The sequence below is a fragment of the Macaca fascicularis genome, chromosome 2 (assembly GCF_037993035.2).
Source record: "Macaca fascicularis isolate 582-1 chromosome 2, T2T-MFA8v1.1".
In the NCBI taxonomy this organism is placed as follows: domain Eukaryota; kingdom Metazoa; phylum Chordata; class Mammalia; order Primates; family Cercopithecidae; genus Macaca; species Macaca fascicularis.
In genome coordinates this window covers 33,383,262-33,399,226 of record NC_088376.1, presented here as the reverse complement: position 1 = coordinate 33,399,226, position 15,965 = coordinate 33,383,262, and the positions used below count along the sequence as shown (strand labels likewise).

The 15,965-nt window shown below is 39.1% G+C and overlaps 1 protein-coding gene across 1 annotated transcript in view; it reads right to left on the bottom strand.

Annotated features, from left to right (window-relative positions):
* Positions 1-15,965, bottom strand: part of COL6A5 (collagen type VI alpha 5 chain) — a 123,624-nt gene that overhangs the window by 85,668 nt on the left and 21,991 nt on the right. The window contains exons 3-6 of the mRNA XM_065539880.2: positions 13,871-14,470; positions 10,654-11,286; positions 5,353-5,913; positions 1,586-2,140 (exon numbers count right to left, since the gene is read on the bottom strand). Coding sequence (XP_065395952.1) covers positions 1,586-2,140; positions 5,353-5,913; positions 10,654-11,286; positions 13,871-14,470 — 2,349 coding nt within the window. The remainder of the gene's footprint in view (positions 1-1,585; positions 2,141-5,352; positions 5,914-10,653; positions 11,287-13,870; positions 14,471-15,965) is intronic.

Sequence of the window (15,965 nt, the reverse complement as noted above, 5' to 3'; positions counted from 1 at the left end):
CCAGGTATCTTTGGACTCTCGGGTATGCAAACCATCCCTGTGTATCATGTCTCTCTGCAGTTATTTATGCTTTTCTCCCTGACGTTTTGAATTAGAACTCAGAAAGGATTGGCCCCAAGTAGAAGGAGAGCAAAAACTCCTATCACTTCTTCCCTGACCCCAAACCGTCCTCCACATTATAAGACAAGTGACTGTTTTGGCTAGCTTTCCAACGTGTGAACTCTTTCCCCACTCTTTTCCTTCCCTCAATAACTTACGCGCATGTATTCCAAAGATTTGCTTTCTCCACTTTCCACCTGCCTAGCTAATTGTCAACTCTTATTTCTAATAATAAAGTCTCAAATTTTTTAAGTTTCTGATACTGTGAATATCCCCAGGTTGTATCTGTAAAACCCTTGGTCAATGACCCACTCAGAACTGGTGACTAGCCATGACCTGATACTTAGGAGACAATCTAATGCATGAGTCAGATGAATTTCAGGTTATGCTGTAGACAAGGCCTCCACATTTACATTAATCAAAATGAAGAAATGCCAAGAAGAGCCTTGCAGGTTTCAAAGTTGAAGTTATAGCCTTTAGGTACACCTCCCAACATTATCAAGAGTTTTGGAAGCACTGCCACCTTTGGGGGAAGAAAAAAATTCCAATTAAGCAGTTACCAAGGAAACTTTAGAACTATCACCTAACACTTACGTGTTTATAAGACATTTTGTTAAGTTTCTGGAAATTCCACATGCACAATTTTGACGAATAAAGTCCAATGAAAATCTCTATGTTGCCAGAGGAACAACACAAAACAAACTTACTCTGGTTTGTTTTCTTAGTTGTATCCAAAACACAGAAAATAGCACATGATAGATTTTAAAACATAGGTGTTTTAGTCTATGTGTGGATTGAGAGAAAGCTCTCATTCAAAAGACATTAAAATTGATAGGCTCAAACTGAAGGTTGTGCGGTACAATTTTAAAAGCACTACAATTTGTAAGAATACAATGATGACCCCAAGTAATCAGAAAAGTGACAAATTACAATTTTCCAAAGGGATGGATACATGAACAGACAAATATAAAATATCCAGTTGATAGAGGTTAAGAATAATAATGTGAAGTAATGAAAATAAACTATCTTTAAAATACCCAGGGTTTTCTTGGTGGGTGGTGCTTAGGATACTAGATAAAATTTAACTAAAAGAAAGACGAAATTGTATTTCTAGTTATTTTCTGCTTAACAATGGCTATAGATAGCCAAGAAACAATTCTAGAAAATAATTTGGGATTCAAAACTGGCTCTGGAAAATCCAGGTGTGTGGGTATTAAACATTTGGAAGTTTAAAGTAAAATTCTGGGATCTTTTTGGAATATACTTGAAGTCACCAATGCCATACTAACTTGTGCCAAACTAGATGCCAAAATTGTCAGTCTGAAACATCCCTGGAGGTCACAGCCATTTTAATATAACATAAAGAAGACTAAAACTTAACATTTAAGTCCAGGTGGAGGCCAGGGCCAGAGTGCCATATACTATTTCTCATTATAAAGTCAACAGCTCACATCCTTGAGTCCTGACAGATAACAGGGGCACTTACCATGGAGAGCACACACACGAAAGACAAGTTTCCTTTCTAGTGCCTTCAGATCATCGAAGTTCTCAACGTGAAAAACTAGGCTGCCATCCCCACTGATCTCTTCTAGCTGAGATCTATTGGCATTGTATACTCCTACAGAGAAGATGGTCACATTTTTGCCCCGAAGAATTCTAGCAGGATCTCTCACATAATCCCGAGCTACTCCATCTGTGATGAGGATGAGAAACTTTTTGGCCCCCAAACGGGCCCCCTTGGAGTGGGTGAAGTATTGACCTACAAAATTTAGTGCCTTTCCAGTTAAAGTGCCTTTATTGATGAGAGACATTCTATCTATTGCATCAGAAATTTCTTGCCGTGTAAAGTATCTATTGAGCTGGAACTCTTCCTTAGTTGTATCACTGAACTGAACAACGCCAATCTGGGTTTTGTCTGCACCAATTTGAATCTTAGTTAACAGGTTTTTCATGAAGATTTTCATTTTCCTAAAATTTTCATTTCCTATACTCCAAGAACTGTCCACCAGAAACATGATGTCAGCCTTCATGTCTTCACATCCTGCACGTTACAAAAAAAAAAAAAAAAAGGATCAGAAATAACCAGGTTGGAATGGTTCTCACAAAGTGGCATTAAGGCAGAAACAAATGCATTAATGAGGAAACACTGAAAGTTAACTGAAGCAACTGTTGTTACGTTTGAAAATTGTATTTGCTTCTTTAGTAGAAGCTGGTTGACTAGAACCCTGAAGCAGAAATGCAACTTCCAAAATGTGTATTCATTCATTCATGCATGCATGCATAACTCATTTATTCATATTTAATTCATTCATTCATAATTTTGAGGTGTATAAAATGCCAAGCATCCAGCCATGTGTTAAGGATGCAGTAGTGATACAAGAAAGGAACCAAAGCCAAAGCAATCAATTCCTTGCACTCATAGTACGAACACTCCAGGGTTTTATGTATATTCTGGAGAAACACAATTTCAAATAATTTTTAAACAGCATTATTTTCTGGGATAATTCTAAGTGATTTCATAAACACTATAAATCAATAGTAGAAATTGAAGAAAAAGTTTTTACTAGGGATAAGTGCTTCAGTAAGCACATACTCATTCAACATGGACTGTTCCTTTATACATAAACTTTAGACAGCCTGATTGGAAATGAACATATACATATGTATATATATACACACAGATACATACACACAAATGTATGTACATTCATTGTTCTATATATAATACAGACATATGTACATATATAAAACCAATTTCTATAATCTATTAAAAACAGTATTAATTCATGATACATATGTTTTGCATATATATGTAAATATATTATCTTTAGCATATATCTTTTTAGTCTTAATCTCTTTTTCTATCTGTAATCTCTGCCTTCCTCTTACAGTTTCTCCCTCAGCACTCTGAAGTCTATCCCATACTTCCTGAAAATAAACACAGCATCAGCCATATATTTAAAAAATGAAAAGATGTTAACTATTACTTAATAAAGTGTAAGGTCACATTCTGATCCACCAGGAGGACTACACCACCGTTTTAAGATTCAAGCTGCCTCAGAACCATCTTGAAAGTCATGAGAGGAGAAATTGCTGAAGATGTTTGTGGCCTTGATAGAGTGGCCTTGACCACTGTGGTGAAGTGTGGAAGATTCCCTTCCATGTAACACATATAAAAGAAATAGGCTTTTACATACAGTTTAGTATTCACAGGATCTACCTCCTGGTATCTATTTGTGACAGAAACTACTTCATGTCCCTGAATATCTATCTTTCCATTCTTCTATGTTAATAAAATTTTAGATAGGCAGATGATTGTCCATCTAAAGATTATATTTCCCAGCCTGCTTTGAAGCTAGCTGTGGCATTGTGTCTAAGTTTTAACCAAAAGGTATGAGCAAAAGTGATCTGGCCACTTCTGGGTCTTACGTTAAAACAGTTGAGCGTGGTAGGCTCCCTTGGTCCTTTCTCCCTTTCCATGGACAGGAGGTGATAAGAACTGGATCTTCAGTTTTGACTAAAGATGGAAGCTATGTGTTGAGGATGGAATAGCCTCTCTACTAGACCTGGACTATTCACCCTAAACTATGATGTAAGAGAAAAATAATATTCTGTGCTGTGTAATCTGGGGTCTTTTCGCTATTGCAGCTTAACCTGCACCCTATTAATACACTGTGCCTCACTCCATCTGCATCTGCTCTGAGACTCGTTAGTGTTTTTCTAGCTCTGGAAGCTTTGGTTCCTTTGTTTTCCTGCTTCTCTGATAACCATTTTATGACTCATTTCCTTGTCCACAACTTATCTTCTCCTCCAGGCATGATAGTGCTCAGTTTGACTACTTCAACTGCAACTACCTGAAGTGCAAGGGATATATTGTACCTCCCTAGATTCGTCCAGGACCTTCTCCCTTGAAAGGATCTGAGATACAACCTACTTTATGCTTCCTCGAATCCTTTTACTTTTCTTAGCATCAACTCCAGGAAACATTGGGGAATCCTTTATTCTTGCACTCTTTCCAAGACATCCTAAAGATCCAACTCTGTTACTGTCCATAACAGGGAGAAAAATGAACAAAGTTGTTACTTACTTAGGATTTTGTTATTAATGCTATTTATTTGCTTACTTATTTTTTATTTTTGTTTTTTAGTGGCTCAGAGAAAATTCAAACACGTTTTCACTTTAGTAAGTTCAAATAAGTGAGAATTCTCTTCCTTTCCTCATCGATGAACACCTTAACTACTTTCTGCAACAGCTAACTGTTGTGTAGCGCTTACTATGTTCCAGGCACTCCTCTAACTGCTCCATGTGTGTTATCACCATTAGGCTTCACAATAAGCCTACAAACAAAGAAACCAAGGCAAGTAGACAGTAATTTATTCAAGGTCATGGCTAATCAGTGATAAAGCTAGAGTATGAACCTTGACTCTGACTCTAGCATCTTTCCTCTTTACCAGTAAATTAATGTGCTTCTCAGCAGGCAATATTTTCATGTGCTAATACCAGCAATCAACACATACCATCTTAACTAATAAGCGGTGTAAGTGGCCATTATTAATAATAGAAATAACAAACAACAAGATATGGAAATTTGCAAATTGTTTCTCCTAATTTTGGTACTTAATCTCTAATTAGAACAAAAAGGCAAATATGTGTTTTTGTTATAAATAAAAATGAACAATTATTACATATATACTTGATATGCATTTAATATAAAAATAATGGTTGGCATTTATGGTGCTCAACCTATAAGGATTCTCTGATGTAGGCATTATCCTCATTTTATAAATGACAATGTTCCAGGCTCAAGTGGAAGTATGTGAGACAAACCCTAAGCTATCTAGAGCCAAAGTCCATTTTCCTTCCACTGTACCCAACTGTGCACACACAAACACTGTACTTCCCCTGTACTCATCTGTGTATGCACATACATAAACACACACACACCTCACATGCAGAATAGAATCTTTTTCACTTCACAGTAGTGGGCTTTGTCAAGGCCCCAACATTCTTAGCAATTTTCCCACTTATGACTTCCAAGATGGCCTTGGGGCAACTGTTTATAGAGGGATTCTCCAGTCTTGGCATTTAGTTTAAAAGTGAGGGGCTGAATCACTCCATGGTGATAAAGGAAGCTAGCAAAATGTTATCCAGACAGCTAGTCACATCAGGCCTTGTCTCAGCCTTAATTTAGCCATTAATCTGCCTAAAGCAATTGATGAAATGTGGAGAATAAAGCTTTTTTGTTTTGCTTACCTTTTTCAGTGCAGATTTCACGAACAACTTCATTTTTTATGCTTTTCAAAGCATCAAAGTTCTGCCCAAAGTGAACCCTTTCTTCTTTCCCAGCAATTTCTTGCAGTTCTATTTTATTAGCTGCCCCAATGCCAACTGCGTGAATGGTGATTTGCTCAGCCCTTAGTCTCTTAGCAGGTTCCACGACTCTGTCCATGGACATCCCATCAGTCAACACAATGAGGTAACAGGGAACCTTGCTCATTCTATCCTTACTTCCATTTTTTATTATTTGTAGTATGTAATCCAGAGCTTTCCCAGTATAAGTTCTACCAGTTAGTTGCTTAATGTTAAAAATAGCCTTTCTTAAGCCAATGTCATTAGAATAGTCACTGATATAAAATTCTACTTCTGCATTATCTGAATACTGCACAACTCCAACTCGGACTTTGTCTGGGCCAATGCTAAACATTTCTGTCACTTCCAACATAAATCTCTTGATTTGCTCAAACTCTTTCTCCTGGATGCTGCTTGAGCCATCAATGAGGAAATGGATATCAGCCTCTTTGGTATCCACACAGCCTGGAAAACAAAGTGCATTCTCTGTAAATTAGAGAACGTAGAGAGAACTTTGCAAGAGGGTTTGTGAAGTAACATGAGGTTGAGGCATTTCTAAAGAACGAAGACTTCATTTTTGCATACAGCCTGCACACTTCATTAAGCACACTCATGCCCATTTTCTCCTTTGAAATGTACAACAACCTTGTGAGAAAATTGAAACAGGGAAAAACGTAGTGGTTTGTCTAAGGTCACATAACCAGTAAATTAAAGAGTAAAGACCAAATTCCCGAGACTCAAGGCTCCAAGTTAAATAGTTTTTCTAGCATTGACACCTGCCTTCTTAGACAGTTTATGTCCTATCATTTCTTGAAAAAAGGCATGGGATTGACGACCTTCTACTCTTACTTCACCAATAATCTTTTTTTCCCAGAGCAACTAGAACAAGATATTTAAAGCTAAACTTAGATCACATTGTTCTTCCTCTTAAATGATCTATCATTGCATTTGGAACTTAAAAACTAAAACTTGGCCTTATCTTGTCTCCTGCTTTTCTGACCCTATTTCCAGCAATTCTTCATCTCACTCACTGTGCTCCAACCACATTGGGCTTCATTCTGTTTTCAGAACGTGTCCCTGGGTCTTTGCACGTACCCTCCTCTCTTCTTGAAATATTCTTTCCCCCAAATATTCACATGGCTGCTTCCTTCTCACCATGGATGTTATCAAGTCATCTCTTAAAAAAGGTCTTCAATTCCCCCTATCTAAAGCACACCTGTCATTGTCTATCTTCTTACAGTGTTTATTTTCTTTATGTTACTTTCTGAAGTCACCTTCTTCATTTGTTCATGAGCATGGCCTGTTTCTTACCGCAGAATGTAATCCATGAGGACAAAGACTTTGTTTATTTCTCTGCTTCTGCCCAATAGGCCTGGCATATCATAGGAGTTCGGTTTGTTTTTTTTAATAAAAGACTTCTCAATGTTCCTTCCTTTGTTAAGCTGAATCTATGAAAAACTACTTTTGCTTTCTTAGCAGTCTGTTTACTACTTTATGTAGTCATTCGTAGAAACTGGGTAAGAGAAATAACATATTTTCAAAATTTTTGGCTGTGTGTGTCATTATCTGGTTTTCTTGACAGCTCTTAGGTAATTTATAGCTATTGACACTACTTCAGCCCACAGCAGTTGCTTCTTAGGAAATCGGATATACTGAAAAGAAACCTGACCCTGAGAAATGAACTATAAAATCAATACATAAAGCATTAGGGCAAAGATAAGTGGTTATCTGCAGAAGACAGGATTGATTCCAGGCCAACAAAACTTGAAAGTAACCAGAATGCATTAATTTATACATCTAATAAAGAAGAATTAAGTCTTGAGCAAAAGAAAGGTAGTGGTGATCAGCAATGAGGGAGAGAAAAATGTAAGTAGGTAACTGCAGCAATGCCCATCCATCCCTGCCTAGGGCTGTGCTATCTAATACACTAGCCACTAGTCACACGTTGCCATTGAAATGTAAATCTAAACTATCCAACATCAAATAAAATTAAAAGTCATCTCCTTGAGTACACTACCTACATTTCAAGTGCTTAACAGCTCCATATAACTAGCAGCTACCTTATTAGACAGCATAGATAGAGAATATTTCTCTCACTACAAAATTTCAATTAAACAGTGCCAAAGAATGTGTCCCTTGGCTCAAGGCCTCACCTGTGCATTCATATATACAGATATATATAAAAAAATAGATGTATGTATTTAATTTTAAAGTAGAAACATCTGCCCAATTGAATGCTACTAAACATTTCAATTATAAAACTACAATAACTCTCTTGTTCTGATTCCACAACCCCACGCAGACTTTTGATTACAATTTAGCTTCTAATTTGGCATGTCTATAGGGAGAGAATGTACCACTTGGAAGATGTGAATGTCCAAGCCCCTGGGCATTGATAGCTCTCATTTTTACGTAGAGAATTGTCATTCTTTTTCCATACATCAGTCTCTTGAGTTTGATTAATGTGAATTTAGCCTTGATTTAATGAAGTTTTATGGAATAAAAATTGAATACTTACTATGTGTCAGATGTAGTGGATATAGCAGTGACTAAGCCAGATATAGATTTTTCTCTGAGCGTTGATCATTCTGAAATTGCAAAGCTGGCCACCACACTCTAGACCACAGGAACATCACTAAGGTGGTAGGTCTTAAATGTTGCTAGCCTGAATTCATTAGGGAGCTCACTAAAATGCATGGGCCCAGGCCCTACCCTCAGAGACCAATCCAGTAGTTTTAGAGTGATGCTTGGGCAACTGAATTATTAACAAGCTCCTCAAAAGACTCTAAGTTTACAACAGACACTGTTGGTGTTTTTGCCTATATTTTCTCAAATCTCTTACCATTTTTATGCAAACTGGCTGCTGGTGCTTTGCTTTCACTCCCAATAGCAAATGCTATATCTGGGGTGAGCTGTCCCTGAGTTTCTGGAAACTTCTTTGCCTGGCACTTGAACCAGAAGTGTCCAGACATTTACATTCCCTGCACGTGCTTACATGTAAATTCTCTAGTTACATATTTTTTTTTCCTTGCCTGGGACAACTCTGATGTTTGATATACACTATCTCTAGAATGACACCATGGAATTGAGCTAACATTACTATCCATGGGACTTTTCTTGTTGTCCTTTCCTTCCTATTCCCATTTCCTCATTTTCCTACCAATTTCCTTTTTTTTTTCCTGGTTACGCTTCCTAATATATCAATTTCATGTGAATTGTTTCCTGGCATCTGCTTCTGAGGAGCCCAACCTAAGTCAGGTACCAACATTTTAAAACAACTGGATTACTAAGGAGTTACATAGTGAGGCCTTGTACCCTAGCTTTGGTCCCACATCTTCCCATTTACAATTTCCGTAATGACAATAATAGTTTTTTGTGGCATCACTGCAAACTCCTGAGAGAGACTATGCCACACATCCCTTCTATGCCCTAATACCAGTATTACATTGAAGCTGGTCTGGTTTAAAATTAGCCTTTAATATCATTGGAACATTAAAATTCCTTTCCATGTTACGTGCTGCCAAATTCCAGTTTCAATTGCCTGGAAGCATTTTCTCTATGGAGAAAATGTGTGAAGACAGCAGATATCTCAGAATTAGATAAGCTCAAAGTCACATTAAGTATCTCTTGGCATGTACTTTTGAAAAGAGCTCAGTAAAACTATAGCAGATTCACAAAGAATCTTAACTAGAAGATCCTTCACTGGAATGATAGAAGAAAAAAATAGGATCAAAATGTCAGATAATAACCATGATTGTGCATAAAAATACAGGTAAAAGGATGTCCCTGCAAGACTTTTACAAAAACAAAACATTGGCCTATATATCCAACAATTTAAGATATGTTTTTTAAAATATGGTATATCTATTATATGGAATATTTTTCTCAACCTAAAGGAATTGTTTCAAAAGAATATTTAAGGAAACAGACAAACGATCATAATATCAAGATGATGGAAAAGTGGGTAAGGCAGATATTACTAGTTATCTCCAATATCCATTTTCTCCTTCTTTACACCAATTGAACTGCCAGTTTTAACCTAGGTGCTTGGCTTCCCCAAATAAAGGTCACATTTCCCAGCTCCCATTTTCATAACTTAGGTGTGACATATGACCAAGTGCTGGCCAATGGGATGTAAGCAGAAATGGTACACATAACTTTCAGGAGCATCCTTGAAGAAAAGGTGAAGAGGCCTGCCCCTTTTTTCTTTCCTTTTGTCTTTCTTGCTTTCTGGATGTGAGGGTGATGCCTGGAGCCATTATTTTGGACAACGATCCTAGGAATTAAGCCCACGAACAGCAAAAAATAATGTGGAAAAAGACAGGGTCTCTGACACTGTGGTATACCAGACTAGCTCAGTCTGCCTACCTCTGGACTTACTTGTGAAACAGAAAAAATAATCTTACCCTGTTTCAATCACTGTAATTTTGGTTTCTTCTGTGGTTACACCCAAATATAGTTGTAACTAATAAAAGTTACCCAACTCTCTATGCCTATACTGTTCAATATGACAGCCACTAGACACACCTGGCTATTAAAAGTTAAAATGAATTAAAACTACATGACATTTAAAATTCAGTTCCTCCATCACACTAGTCACATTTCAAGTGCTCAGTAGCCACATGTGGCTGGTGGCTGACCTAGTGGACAGCGCAGATAAAGAACATTTCCAGCATCACAGAAAGGTCTGTTGGACAGCACTGATATATACAATGTGATATCATTTTTAAAAACTCTGTGTTTGTCTGTGTGTGCATGAATGAAAGGAAGACAGAGAGGTAGAGAGGGGTGGAGGGATGGGAGAAGGGAGGGAGAGAAAGAGAGAGGGATGGAAGAGACTAAAGACAACATGAAAAGTATTAACGGTTTTATCTGAAGATAGAATTACAGGTGATTCTATTTTCTTCTGTATGTCAAGCCATACTATTATGGTATTTTATAATTAACATATATATTTTACATTTTATTGAGGTATGATTTACATGTTATAAAATTGATCTCTTGTAAGTGTATTGTTCGATGATTTTGATAAATGTTTGAAGTTGTATGGGCATCACCATAATCCAGCTTTAGAACATTCCCACAACTCCTGAAAGTTCCTTTATCCAATTACAGTTGATCCTTACTGCCCTCCCCCCGCCCGCTCAGTCCTAGGTAACCACTTATATTACTTTTATAATTAGAAAAGTATTTTTAAAAACATACCAGTTTTATCAAGATTCCTTTGTTCAGCATAAGTAGAAATTTGGGACCATATTTCATTCTGGAGTTTTTTCAGGAACTTTGTACTATAAGTTTCTAAGTCTGCATAGGACTTCAGCATGGAAATTGTCTGTTCTGGAGGGTAAGACACTATTTCTTCTAACTGGGTATTGTTAGCCCCTTGGATGCTCAAGGCAAACATTGTAACATCTTCCAGCCGAAGGTTCAGTGCAGCATCATGCACCTTATCATCTGATGGTCTGTGGGTGACCAGGACTGCAATCTGAGGCACTCCCTGTGCTCTTCTGCTGCCATATGACTCTGAGAAGCCATCTCTTCTCATGTGCTCAATGGCAGCCCCTGTATTGGATTTCCCAACTTGGATGGAAAGATTCTTGATTTGCTGCTTAAATTCAGATTGGGTTGTGCTTGATTTAAGAAAAGAAATAGTCTTGGCACTACTGCTGTAACTTATCAGTCCAAGTCGCATGCAATTTTCCTTCACATCCATGGAGCTGGTAAGGTTCTCCAGGAAGGTCTGAAGATGCCTTAAATTTCCTCTGGTCCCAAGTGACTCATCCACCAGGAACACGAGGTCAGCAAGTGAGTCTTTCTGACAGGATATGGGGAAGGGAACTATAGAGAGAGAAAAAGTGTGAGGATTATGTTGTATACACCACTGGCCCAGAGAGAGAAAGGTACTTTTTACATTGTTAAGCACATTAGTTAGGATAGAGGTAGTCATGATGGATGTAGACAGCATTGTTTTCTTTTAGTGAACAAAAGATCAAAATTCTAAATAAGACTTACAAGGTCGTTGACTTCAAAAGCTTTCCATGTGCTGTTCCCTCTGTCTGAAGAATGCTTCTGACCAATTTCCCTACCACATCCCATGACCACCACCACTATTATCTCCATGACCACCATCACCACTGGTATGATCACCACCACCACTGCCATCACTTCCACCTCCACCACCACCACCACCACCATTGCCGCCACTACCTTCACTACTAGTGAAGTGAAGGAATCACCATGTCCACCATCACCGCTACCTTTCCCACTGCCACCACCACTCTCAAGAACTGGGATGCAGCGATGAGTTAGCAGAAATATCTCTGACCACGGGAAGTTCACATTCTCTGGGGAGGGCAGATAACTAGATTGTATTATTTCACATAGTAATAAGTGCTAGCAAGGAAATAAAACAGGTGACTTGACTGACTACACTGTCGCTAAGGGAGTGTTAACTTACCTGAGACATGAAGAAATCAGGGAAGGCCTCTCTGAGAGGATCACATATGGGTTGAGAAATGACTGGAGAGAGGAATTCAGCCACGTGGAGTTCTGAAGGAAGAGGAATTCTGGCAGATAGAGCGGCAAGAGGTGGGAACAAGCAAGAAGTCCAGAGTAGCTGGAGTCCATGAGTGAGGGGAAACACTGACGGATAAGGCCAGAGGGAAGCAGGGCCCAGATATTCTGGGAGTCACATGATCTTATTTAAATATTTTAAATATCACTCGAGTTGCTGAGAGGAAATAATGAATTCAGGGATAATAATTAAGAAACAATGGTCCTAGTCCAGGAAAGAGATAAGGATTCCTGGGCAAGTATTATAGCTGCTAAGATGGAATGACAAGGATAGTTTTGATACGTGACTTAGAGGTAGAACAGAAAGCTGGATAAATTGGATGTGAGTATTGACAACAAAAGAGGAAGTGGTGAAAACTCCTGGGTTTTTGGCCTGAACGACTGAGTGAATGGTGGTGGTGTCTTTTTTCAAGACAGGGAAGATAGTGAGAAAAACAAGTTACAGGGGGGATTTGTGTTCTGTTTCAGACATGGTAAGTTCGAGAAACTACTGAGTATTGAAGAGGAGATGCCAGGTAAGCAGTTGGTTATACAAATTTGGAATCTAGGGGAAAGTATGCCAAATTCACATAAAACATAGACTCCAAGCACAGGTGGATGAACTGCAGGTGTGGAAAGCTAGCCAAGAGATAAGCTCAACCTTGCCAAGAACTACCCATCTGTGAGTTCTGAGAAGGCAGATAGCGTGTCTTACTTATCACTGTCCCTCCAGTACCTGGTGCCTGGTGAGAGCTCAAAAATATTTATGGAATTAAAAATAATTCTCATAAATCTACCAATCTACTCTGAATCCCCCACAGTTAGCTAAACAAATTCCAAGAATGACCTTCTCAGGTCAGTATTGATTTGCAAATAGTTGTTACTATTAATAACAGTAAACAGTGTGCCAAATGCCATACAAGCCACCTCACTCATATTATGTGGTAGACACTATTATCCTCACTTTACAGGTAAGGAAACTGATGCTCAGGGTTAAGTAAGGGACTCAATGTCCTAAGTGGCCAAGCCAGGGTTTGAACTCAGACCTTCCTGACTCCAAAGTCTTTGGTCCTAAACTCTAAAAGTCCAGGATGAGACAACACAGCAGACACAGGGCTCAACACAGCAGAATGCAGTCCACTGCACTGCATTACTGCACCACTGAGGGCATCCCCTCTTCTTCCTGGTTGAACACAAAATATGAATATGTACTAATAGTGTCTAAGGTTATCATTCTTCTCACTGAGTATCACTATATATCAGTTCACAAGCATTTATTGAATATTTATTGTGAGCCTCATACTGTAACAAGACTGTGAAGGAAAGATAATAGACAATGATCCTATTTCTTTATCTATAAGATCCTCATGTATTAATTCATTAAGAAATAGGACACCAGCTCATTGTCAGGCACTGTGCTTGGCACAAAGAATAGAGAGATAAGTTGTCAGTCCCGCCCTCATGTGCTACCTGTTTCTTGCTCGGTGGTGGTGGGGAAGGAAAGGAGGACAAACACAGAAATGGATAGTTAAACGGAAAGTGCTGCCGTCATAAGCTGTGTGCAAGGAACTGAAACTCAAAAAGAAATTAGAAAGGAAAGAGTCCAAGAGGAAAAGGATATAGGGATGAGATTTACATGATTACAGGAGTTATTCAAGCTATAAGAAAACAAAGGAGTGCAATAAGATTGAGCTCTTGTCAGAAAAAAATTCACAAGCAAAGGCAGAAGTGAGCAGGTATGATGTGTAGAAATTTCCAATACTTCAACACGGCTAATTATGAAAACCTAACATGAGTTGCAAGAGGTGAGGGTGGACAAATGTAGACCCACCTGGGGATCAGGCACCTCTTCAACCAAGGGCTTCCTTACCTTGCGTATCAGCATCGATGGCTCCCTCCTTGTACTTGGTTATATCCTTGATGATCTGTGTCATGCTTTGGGAAAATGTGCTGAGGTCTCTGATTGTCCGAAGGTTGAAATGGAAATGAGACGTGGCCATGGCCTTCAGATTTTCCTCAGAAGCTTTCTGCACCCCCACGGAGATAATTTTCACCCCGTCTTTCTGCAGGGCTTTTGAAGCCTCTTCCACTTCATCCTCAGACTCAGCCGAAGCCAGGACCACCAAAATTGGGGGAAATTGTTTCCTGTCTCTCCCATTTGTGGGTACAGAGAAATAGGTCCTGTGAGCCTCCTGAAGAGCCTTTCCTATCTGCAGGGACCCGCCAATGAACTGAAAGTTCATCTTGAGGTGGTTCAGCATGGGGCTCCTGCCTTTAAAGGTGTTCAGATGGAATTCACTGTGAAACTCATCGCTGTACTGGGCCAGGGCTACACGGTATTTGTTGGTCTCTATGGGGAGACTGTTGATCATTTTGCTGATGAACGTTTTGACAAATGGGAACGACTTAGGTCCCAGGTGATCGGAGCTGTCCACCAGAAACACAACATCTGCATACTCAGGGCCTGGCCCTATCAAAACAAAATAACAACAAGCAAAAACAAAGTTATCATTCAGCCTTTATATTTTACATCACAATACTTATTTAAGACTACACCCTAGTGTTAAGTATACATCAGAATCCCAAGAAAAGTATCTTTTGGAGGTCAAACAGAAGAAACTATAATTGCCTTTGCTAAAATGTCAAACAAAAGGGCTTTAGTAAAGTTAGCCAACAGATATACAAGAGACAATAAACTTCTTTCCTTTTTTAGTTCTGGAACCCCAAACTCTGATATTGTACCAACCCAGAAAGTCCCTGACTGGACTGGTTTGGCTGTGTCCCTACCCAAATCTCATCTTGAATTATAGCTCCCATAATCCCCACATGTCATGGGAGGGACCCAGTAGGAAGTAATTGAATCATGGTGGTGCTTACCCCCATGCTGTTCTCGTGATGGTGAGTGAGTTCTCATGAGATCTGATGGTTTTATAAGGGGCTTTTCCCCTTTTGCTTGGCACTTCTCTCTCCTGCTACCATGTGAAGAAGGACATGTTTGCTTCCACTTCTGCCATGATTATAATTTTCCTGGGGCCTCCCCAGCCATGAGGAACTATGAGTCAATTAAATCTCTTTCCTTTGTAAATTACCCAGTCTTGGGTATTTCTTCATAGCAGTGTAAGAATGGGCCAAAGCGGTCTGAGGACTACAGCAATTTTTGGAAACATCATAGAGTAAGCAATTGTCTCAGGTGGCAGAACAGAGTCTAAGACCAGGATTTCAGATGAAAGTGCTTGATTGAGGGCATGCAATGTAACAGAAACAGGACAAGACAGGGAACAAGCAGAGAAGGGCATGTCATCAGGTAAGGTCTAGCTTTGGCCTGCTCTGCAAGGGGCTCTGGAGCCTAAATTACAGCAGAGCTGTCCCTCTTTGAGGCAAGAGGGCCAGTTTTTTGTGCTACCCTATTAGTCAGTCATTGGCTGCAGACCATCCCCAGAAGTTGGAGAGGAGCAGAGGGTTGCAGGCAGAACCTTTTGGTTAAGTGGGAAAGCTGAGAACAGTTCCCCTGAGAAAATGGGGTACAGTCATGAGCTGTTGCCAGCAGTATTCACAGTAGCTGGGAGGTGGGTGCACCAGCCAGACAAGAAAAGTCTGGCAAGGGAGTGCCAATAGTACCTACCTTAGCAGTCATGGTCAGCCATGCTGCTCTTGAAATTAGTAATGTGCTAGTAAATGTCTAACAACTGGCTCTCTCTTTCAAGGTAACTCAGAAATTCATCAGGAAATCTTAGAGTAACACCGTGACAATGCACAGTAAAAAATACTTCTTTGAATGATGTTTTTAGTAATTACAATAGAGTAGAAAAACCTGCCTTTCATGCATTCTCTCTTTTCCTATACAGACACACGTGCACACACACACACCACAGTCGTGTGCTTCACAATGACATAATGACATTTCAGTCAACAACAGACTGCATATATTATAGTGTCCTCATAAGGTTATAATTAAACTGGCTGGG